General features: G+C 44.9%; 1 protein-coding gene across 1 annotated transcript in view; it reads left to right on the top strand.

Moving 5' to 3' along the window:
• Positions 1-7,926, top strand: part of DNAJC18 (DnaJ heat shock protein family (Hsp40) member C18) — a gene marked incomplete at its 5' end in the record, with an annotated part of 14,453 nt that extends 6,527 nt beyond the window's left edge. The window contains 2 exons of the mRNA XM_035889097.1: positions 1,532-1,704; positions 5,831-7,926. Of these exons, the coding sequence (XP_035744990.1) occupies positions 1,532-1,704; positions 5,831-5,955 (298 nt within the window). The remainder of the gene's footprint in view (positions 1-1,531; positions 1,705-5,830) is intronic.
• Positions 7,927-9,152: the final 1,226 nt, after the last annotated feature.

The following is a 9,152-nucleotide window of genomic DNA, read 5'->3' as shown; positions in this document are numbered from 1 at the left end:
GCTCAGCTACAGTGCTGATCAGCTTCTGGTCTGCCTGGCCCCCAGGGATCTGTGGACCACCGCTGAGGTTTCTACAAAAGGCAATTGGAAAAAAAAAAATGAAGCCTGTTGTTTGCAGTATAAATCCAGATCTGCTCTGGAGCCTGAATTCCACTGGAAGAATTGTCAAGCTCCACAAATCATTAAAGCCTTGAAATGCCCTGGTTTAATCTGTAACAAAGCAGGACCCCAGGGTTGCAGAGGGTCAGCTCTGGAAGCAGAAGGACCACCAGGCCTTCTGTAGTCTTGGAAAAAACGCTTGCTCCTTTCAGCATGTGGTGCCGGGAGGAGGGAAGCTCTCTAGTGGGGAAGAGCTCAGTTCAGTCACCTTCGCTGGCTCTTACCCAGGCAGGAGTGGGAGCCAGCAGGTTTTGGAGAACCTGCTGCACGCAACAATAGCAGGGTACTCCCAACACTCCCCTTGCTCCCTTCCAGGAGCATAACTGCTTAGGTTTAGGGCCATATCCTCTCCACTGTTATAGTAGCCCAACACCCTTTATTGTTTTTTACCACAAGATGTCAGTGTGTAGGCCTAGCATAAGAACGGGAGGGTGGTTGGGTTTTGGGTGGGTGGTTTTTTTTTTTTTTTTCCAGACAGCATTTTTGCTATCTGCCAGTCCCATGTGAAACCTCCCACACTGTCCCCAGAGCAGCTAATCTCGCCTGCTTTTCTTCACTACCTCCCCTTCTCCTGTTGATTTGAGATATTCAGGCCTGAGCCTGGTACGCAGTTACGCTGTCTCTCTAAATCATATCCTTATTAAAAAAACCTACCAGTCTAAAACCTAAAATTGTTTATGTAAAGAGAGCATACACCTCTGAGGCAAAGCGAGAGAGAAGGAAAAGAGGAGTCCAGGAAATAGAAGGGGCAAGCTGGATTCCATTGAGTAGAGTGTAACCTTTGCATTTTGGCTGCCTGCCTCTTTCTCTGGGCAGCGATTTGGAAAAACGCCTGGGCATCTTTGCTCAAATAAGGAAATCAGTATAAAAGTGTAGTTTGATCCAGTGGCTGTGTCAGAGTGGCTAATGCTTTGCTCTGATCTCTACCTTTGTTATCAGTTCCCATGGATTTCTGGACCTAGCTTGCCAGAAATTACCAGCAAACAGAAGTGTGTGGAGCTTCCGTTCACAAAAAAAATTTGCTCTTACGTTTTGGAAGTGTCTTGACTGAGCTGTTGAGAACAAGCACGGTATTTGGAAGGAACAGTGTCAGCTCGGAGTCACCTCTTTGTAGCTATCTCCAAATATTCCATATTTTCCTGTGTTTTTTAGTAGGGGGGATGAATTCTGTTTGTAGTGCACAGCTTGCTGTGCCCGAGACTTGTAATTTCCTTATTGGATGGCTGAGGGAGCTATAGTCCTGCAGAAAGGAACTGTAAATACATTGTAAATACTGTCCTCTGGAAATGCTAATACAGAGAAACATCTCTTGATTTCTTTATATTTTAACTGCTAAAAAAAATAATCTGTTTTCTCCATGATGTTTTCACAGGTCCATAGGCCATGTTATTAGTAGAGAAACAGAGAACTTGCAGGTGCCTTACTACGTTGATAAAAACTTTGAAAGGAATTATCAAGGAGCAGAACTTCAAGAGCTAGAGAAAACCGTTGAAAAAGATTACATAGACTATATTCAGACCAGCTGCTGGAAGGAGAAACAGCAAAGTAAGTTATTTTTGTTACAAGTGTGTGCCTACAACCCATCGGTAATTGTATGATGGCTACGCTTCACGAAGCACTGCCATTTTTAGCCTCATTTTCCGATGCATTTAACATCTCAAACCTTGCACTGGTATTTCTCACATCTGCTCTCAACACTGAATTTGCTGGTTTTGAAGCTCTGTCAAAATTCATTTTAGGTGATTCTGAGAGACAAGTGGAAAGTAGATTTCACCATTTGAGACCTTTTTTTTCCACTCAGTTTTCATGCTTGAATAACTCCTGGTGATGATATTTTAAACGCGTAATCCGCCACATTTAGCTAGGTGTGACAGATTGCTAGGGCTGGGAAAGATCGTGAGACATCACCCATTTCATGTTTACTTTGCTGGAGCGGAATCATTTTTGCTTTCAGTGGGTCCACAAGAAGATTATCTAACTTTTGAAGAAAAGCTTTATCAGGAGGAGAGCCCATAGCCCATCCAGGTGCTTTTGGTAATCTTGCAGTAGACTGTTACTGGTATCAGTTTTCAAAGAACGTGCTGCTGTACTTGTTTTGTGCGCTTATTTGCATTTTCTATCTTTAGATGAGTTTGCGATCATGTTTTTCACCATAGTCAAGATTGCCTTTTAAAAACAAGAATTGAATGCAGAAGGGGAGAACACAACAATGGGACCACTCAAACTCATTATTCTGATGTCAGTCCTAAATCAATCAGTCGCACGTATAAAGGCCTGTATTTTGACCCCATATTGTATTATTTGTGAATTACTACTCTTGTAGTTCATTTAAAACAGAGCAAATCCCTGCTGCTTTTGTAACTGTGCAAAATAAGAGAACTCAAATGACGAGGACTAGCTGAAGTTGGGATGTGGTGACTGATTTTTTTTCAGCTGAAGAACTCATCACCTTAAAATGAGTAAACACCAACTACTGCTGTGCATAGCGGAAACTGGAAGTTGTTTCTGTGTAAACATTTAATGGCAGCAGGCAAGCTGCTTTCACACACTATAGTGGAGTTTTCTAAATTGCTCCGTGTCAAGCAGTCCTCAGCACACTACTAAGAAGTGACTTTGTGCTTGTTTACAGTTTCTTTACCAGCTGCATCATTATGGTAGCATGCACGTTGTCTAAACAAGACTTGTTTAATCCTGCGCTAGAGGTGACAATAGCATTGCCGACTCCAACCTCTTTGCGGGTTTTTGATAGGAAGGGTTGGTTTGTTTTCATCCAGAGACTGTTTTGTTCTATTTTACATGAAAGTTGCTAATCTTGCTTTTAAAGAGAAATATAGAGGTGTAGGCTCTGAAATTAAAAACAAAAAGAACCCATAATATCATACCATAAAAATCCCAAACAATCCCTTAGCTTTTGGTGTGCTTGATTTGTGATCTCTGAGCATCTGTGGCTGGCCAGTAGCAGCATCTAGGTACAACGTGGCTGTTAATAACCATAAATGTAGGCTTTGTGTGTAGGGTTGCTATAGGGATAGAATTATTTCTTGCTGAAAAATCCTTCTAATCGACCTTGTGCAACTGAAAGTTGCCATATTGTCTGCTTCACGTAGACCTTGAGCTACGGAGTGCCGTGCCCCAAAATGGGCAACAGGGTTTGCGACTCTCAGAGAGGGGGGGACGATCCAGCACTGAACGCCAAGTACTGCCTGCAAAACAGTGCTCCTCTGGAGCTTTTTACACTTAGAGACTTTATTAGTCACACATCTGCAAATATATTTACAAGGTCCACAATTAGCAGTAGCCTGAGGAGACCACTGTAATTAAAAAAAAACGTTTTCAGAATGATTACCAGCTAGGCTGGCGAGCAGGTAATGAGCACAGCTGAGACTGTGCTAACTTTAGTACAGCCAAGTTTGTAAAAATAAACTGTGAATACAAGATGGAGTGCTGGGGGAAAGTTCTCTGGAGATGTTGAGACAGTCCCTAGGCAGCTGTTGCTTCATAACTTTAGTCCATTAATTGTTGTTTAAGTGTTTAACTTCATGTGGTCAACTTTTTTTTTTTTTTTTGGTCAGTTGAATGTCTATTAATAGTATATTTGGTTTGTTTATTGAGGGTGCATTTCTCTTTGGTACCAGCAAAATGGACGTCGTTATATAGGAACAGTTTGGGTTTTAAAGCCCTTGATTTTATGACTTGGAAAGTGTTAGCAACTACCTTAATGAAAACTTCAAAAGTGCCTTGATAGGTGGGGATCTTGCTCAGCCAGTCATGTTTATACAGCAGCGTTCCTCCCTTCGCAGCAGAACAGCATGTAAGAGTTGTGTATGCTGTGGTTTTTGGTCTTCTGAAATCTTCGCTACAGATGCAAAAGGCACTTCCCAGGTTTTTACAGCAGATCGTTGAGCTGTGATAGCACAAGTGTGAAGCAAGACTGCAGAGAGCTCCAAGTCAGAGAAAATTACAGAGAGGCAACTGAAAACAGAGAGAAGGAGGATATGTGTTGGAGTTAGGTATTTGAGGAGTTCCTTACACAGAAAAAGTACAAAGGAACAACTCTCTCTAAAAGATTGAAAATCATAAGGAACCAACGTGCCAGAACGAATGCTGTCAAAAGTGCAAGCATTTGCAGTGAATATTTTTGCCCAGTTGGGTAAGTGTAAGCTAAGATTCTTCACTGCAGAACTCCAGGGATTCTGGATTTGGAGACAATTACCCGAGTCCAGTTGTGCTGCAGGCTTGCCAAGGCTACCTGCCCAGCACTACTGGAGTGGCATTTCACTTACAAAACCTGAAAATTGATTTCTGATTGAAAATAAAATGTTTATGCCTGTCAGTTTGTAAAGCTTTTCAGTAAATAGGTGGAGGGTTAAGTGGCTTTAAATTTCAGTGGGACAGGGACAGAGGATGTAAGGCATGAAAGGACCTGAAGTTCTTTCTGCTCTGAATGATTTTGTAAAACGAGGGACTTGTAAGATATATGAAAGCTCTTTGAAAAATTGAGCGTCATCAGGTAGCCTGTGCTGAGGGAAATCTTTACCTGTTCGGAAACAAATGACTGCTGCTCTCTTAGGTGCATCTAATCCTGGGTCTAAATTATTCTTCTGGGAGAGAGCTACGTTAAGACTTCCTCAGCTAGTCAGCAAAAAGAAACTTCTCTGAATTACTAGGGGGGAAATAATTTAAACAATGGGATTATTTCAGTTTTGAGAAGAAGGGGAAAAAATGAGCCAAGTACGTTTGAGATTGTGTTGTTAATGAACAGGCACAGAGGCCTTTCAGACAGGTCCCTCCGCTAGCTGTTCACCTTCCTGTAATCATTACACACACACCCCAAAAAGAAAGGAATTTGTAATGCCTGCTGGGCAAACCTCTTGCCAGACAGAGTTTGAATTCTGACAAGTGCAATGTCAAAAAAGGACCCAGTTATCTATACCTTAACGTATATAGTTGGATGGGTGCTCCGGGCCCTTGCAGAATGGCTCTGCCGGAGGAATTGCGTTTCTGTGTGAGGTGGACAGGGGTGTGTGTGTCTCGTTCCTGCTTAGCTTACGAGGCTGCAGGCAGCTGACACCAGCCCCAAGGCAAGCGATAAGAAAAGTAGTCACGGGGCTCTCTTTCCTTCTGGCTTGTCGCTTAAATACCGCTGGTAGGTGAGGGGGAACCCCCCCTCCGCCTGGCCGTGCGTCAGCAAGGATCGACGCACCCTGAGAGGGGACGAGTTCGAATGTAAATAGCGGTATGGCCTCAGATGGGTGCTGCAGCAGATCAAGTGGTGTCCTCCTGGCCCCTTTTTATGTTGGTTAAATATATACGTGTATATTTTAAAGCAATCACCTATTCTTTAGATCATCAACGTAATTTTAAATCTGAGGTGGCTTCTATATTTTTATAGTTTCTGTTTTCTTTGTAGACGGTAATAATCAGTCTTTTTGTTTTGCTTGTTGGCCTACTAGTGCAGTGGTTATTACAACAGTTTGAGTTTTCAAGCCATTATGAAAATACTCTTTTCTGAAGTAGCTAGCCTGGTTAAACCTGATGTGCCCAGTTTCACTGAAACAAGGTGAATTAAAAAAAAAAATGCCACAAGAATAACAAAGCACTGACAAACAGTTATGTAAAGTAGGTTTGCGACTTCATCCTAAAACTTTTTTTTTTTTTTTTCATTTTTCAGAGTCTGATTTGTCAAATTTGGCCAAGCTATACAGAGATGAGCGGTTAAAACAGAAAGCAGAATCACTGAAACTCGAGCACTGTGAGAAGCTCTCCAGTCTGATTGGAATGCACAAAGGGGGCTGACCAGGACACACGCGTTCTGTAGTTTTATTTATTGCTGGTTTAACTTATGTTTTTATTTTCCTTTGTATAAAAAGGGAAGGAGTATATTGTAAAGAGTCTGAACATTGGATTCCTTCTGCATATGGTGCAGAGATGGGCCAGCACAAGCTGTGGAGCTCGTGTTTGCTGTAATATACTGTACAGTATATTTGGTTCCGAGGACCAGTGGCACTTTGTAAATTAATTCCCTGGGAAACGCTGTTAGTTTGGAACCCGTCTTCGTTGGTAGTTTGTCTGCCATCCAAGCAGTATATACTTCCCAGGAGAGCAGACAAATGTCTTGGCTTTCTGTATCTTACACGGACCCGCAGTTCACTCGATCAAACGAGCAGCGTAGTTCTCGGTATTAAGTGCGCTAGCCTTCTCATACTGATACCAAGCGGATGTCCTTGCTTCCACAGTGCTTTGTAATGAGAATTTAGATGGAAGGCGGCGTGTTTCCTCCTGTAATACGTGATGCTTAATTCAGAAGAGTCAAGTACCCGCTCCAGGTGAGCACCTGAGCGCACCCTGGGCTCTCCCTGCCGTCAGAGGACGTAACCCCGTGCTTGTCTGACTGGGGGGCCGTGCCCAAGCTGTTCCTTGGTGAGACAACGCGCTGAGATGCCCACAGCAGCATCGAACAAGAAGATGAGAGTCTGTGAATTGCACCGGTTCCAACGTCTGCCGAACTGTAAAGATAGGATAACCGTATTTATTTTCTCATACGTTCTCAGTGGCACATTTTTAATTCTGATTTTTATCTGCAGACTCTTCTCCAGCTGTTACGGGGGTCCTGCTTTTTCTGGTACAGTTTTGATGTAGCGTATTTTTACTGTTGAGCATTTATGAATGTTTCACTGTAGAGATTAGTATCGCAAAGAAAAAGATCCGTGTAGCAGTGTCCTGTTTTTTTCTTGATCCTCCTGTATGAAACCAGGCATTTAGGGGCAGGTTGAGGGCGGGTTATACCCGTCAGCAGCAGCGTTGCTCCTGTTGAGCATGGTTAACCTCCTGAGCCAGTTTCTCTGGCAGGGTGCTGCGGGTGTGTACCACACATGGGACGAACTGTTCTTACAGAGGACGGCTGTACTGCTGTACGGGCGCTGGAACTGCGGGCTTCTGCCCGCCCTCCCTGACGTGGGGGGGCTCAGCGTAGCCGCAGCGCTCGCCTCTCTGATGCGGAGCTACATGTCTTACTAAAACTGAACAGGTCTTTTGCCCCCAGTCCCAAAACTCGCAATGAGTAGTGTGGGATGCCGCAGGTGGCCTTGGCATAAGCCTAGGGAGCAAAGTGCTCGAAAGCTGAGAAACGCCAGAATTAAAATTGCCTTTAAAGCTTAGACTTCAAGTCTCCACGTGCCTGGGCGTTGCGGTGCAGTGCTCTGCCCCTACGCTGAGGCTGTCCCCTTGGCAGCTGGTAACGAGAGTGGGGAACTGGGACTGTAGGTCCCAAAAAGTGTCCCCTTGGTGTCCCTGTCCCTTCCATCACAGCGGTGGGAGGTTGGGCAGGCGGCAACACTGGGAGCTGCGGGAAGAGGAGGTGTTCTGGTGATGTGCGCCCGTCTTGGTCCTGGGTTTTGAGGCTTGGTGCTTCTGCGGATGAGACGTGTACGTCCCTGGTATGATTAGACCTTTGCAACTACAGCAGTATCACTCTATGAAATGGTGGTGTGTTTAAAAAAAATATTGAAAATCCCCAACATGGTGACTCCTTAAAATAGCATTTTTCATGTTAACGTTTGTTCTGCGTTGGGCAGCTTTGTAGGAGCACTTGGGGAAGTTGAGCAGAGTTTGTCAGCCAGCCGGGGTGGGAAGAACACTGGTAAAAAAAGGGATGGAGAGGGCGTTGTGGTGGTAGACGTTTAGGATAAGAGTCTGCAAGGGTAAAAATGTTTGGTTTGATTATTCTAGATTGGTAACATGGCTGGCAGTAGGACTGGCAGCCTTAATTCTGGTATTTCATAAAATCATAGAATGGTTTGGGTTGGAAGGGACCCCCAGAGGTCACCCAGCCTGCAGGGAGCAGGGACACCTTTAACCAGACCAGGTTGCTCACAGCCCCGTCCAACCTGGCCTGGAATGTTCCCAGGGATGGGGCCTCCACCCCCTCTCTGGGCAACCCCTGCCAGGGTTTCACCACCCTCACTGTAAAGAATTTCTTATGTCCAGTCTAAACCTCCCCTGCTTCAGTTTAAAACCATTCCCCCTTGTCCTGTCACAGCTGGCCCTGCTAAAAAGATTTCCCAGTTTTGAGCACATAATATGAGCATGTATAAAAAGCAAAACTCTTCTAATGTTGCTTTTTATATATTAGTTGGTGGAATATATTTGAAATGTATTAAAGTGGTTGGACTTTGTTCCAGGTTTGGAATCTTCTCTGTCGTTCCTGTTTGACTCCCGTGGCTGTGAAGTGGTACCGGTGGGGAGACCAAACACGACGAGTTTATTGGACCGGTGATGTCCTGTACGGAGCTTGAATTCATACGTAGTATTTTGCACTTAAAATAGATTGCACCTTTCATCTAAAGATCTCAAAGTGCTCTGTGGAGGTGGGAGACCTATGAGAAGCAGAGTAATTTTAAAAGGGTCTTCTTAAAAGAGACCAGGAAAGGGGCTGGGATGAAGCAGAAGATGAGGCTGAAAGGTAAAAATACTTCAAACAGCGGTAAGGTGTTCTCTGTTCGCAATCACAGCCAAGGGTTTTAGGGATGACTGTTTGCGTGCCGGTGCTGTGCGCTGTCAGGAAGGCCTTTTGGCTCTGAAATGTCTTCAGTGATAACCACGCATCCGTAAAGCACGGGCATCCTACTCGGTAAGGGGGGGAAAAAAACCAAGGAAAATCGTATCTGGTGCCTGTGGCTGGTGGCAGGCAGTGCTGTCGTTGACCAAATGTTTCTTGCCCAAATGCAACTGACGTCTCGTCCTTGGGTCTCCAAAGGCAGAGAAACGCGTTCTCTGCGCCAGCCGTGCTGGCAGCGCCCGGGGGCCCTCCTGTTTCTTGGGGAATACCAGGGACTTGCAGATGGCTTTATATATAAATTTATTTTTTTTTAAATGAGCGGCTGCACGTGTCCGAGCGTGGGGAAGGGCCTGACTCTGGAACAAGCGGTAACTGCGCCGCCCGGGACGTTGGCCGGGGCGACATGGAGGCGGGCGGCACCCGCGGGGCCGCAGCC

Source organism: Egretta garzetta, unplaced genomic scaffold (assembly GCF_000687185.1).
Source record: "Egretta garzetta isolate BGI_Z169 unplaced genomic scaffold, ASM68718v1 scaffold60, whole genome shotgun sequence".
NCBI classification, from domain to species: Eukaryota; Metazoa; Chordata; class Aves; order Pelecaniformes; family Ardeidae; genus Egretta; species Egretta garzetta.
Note: the sequence above shows the minus strand (reverse complement) of the source record. Positions and strands in the feature narration are given on the sequence as shown.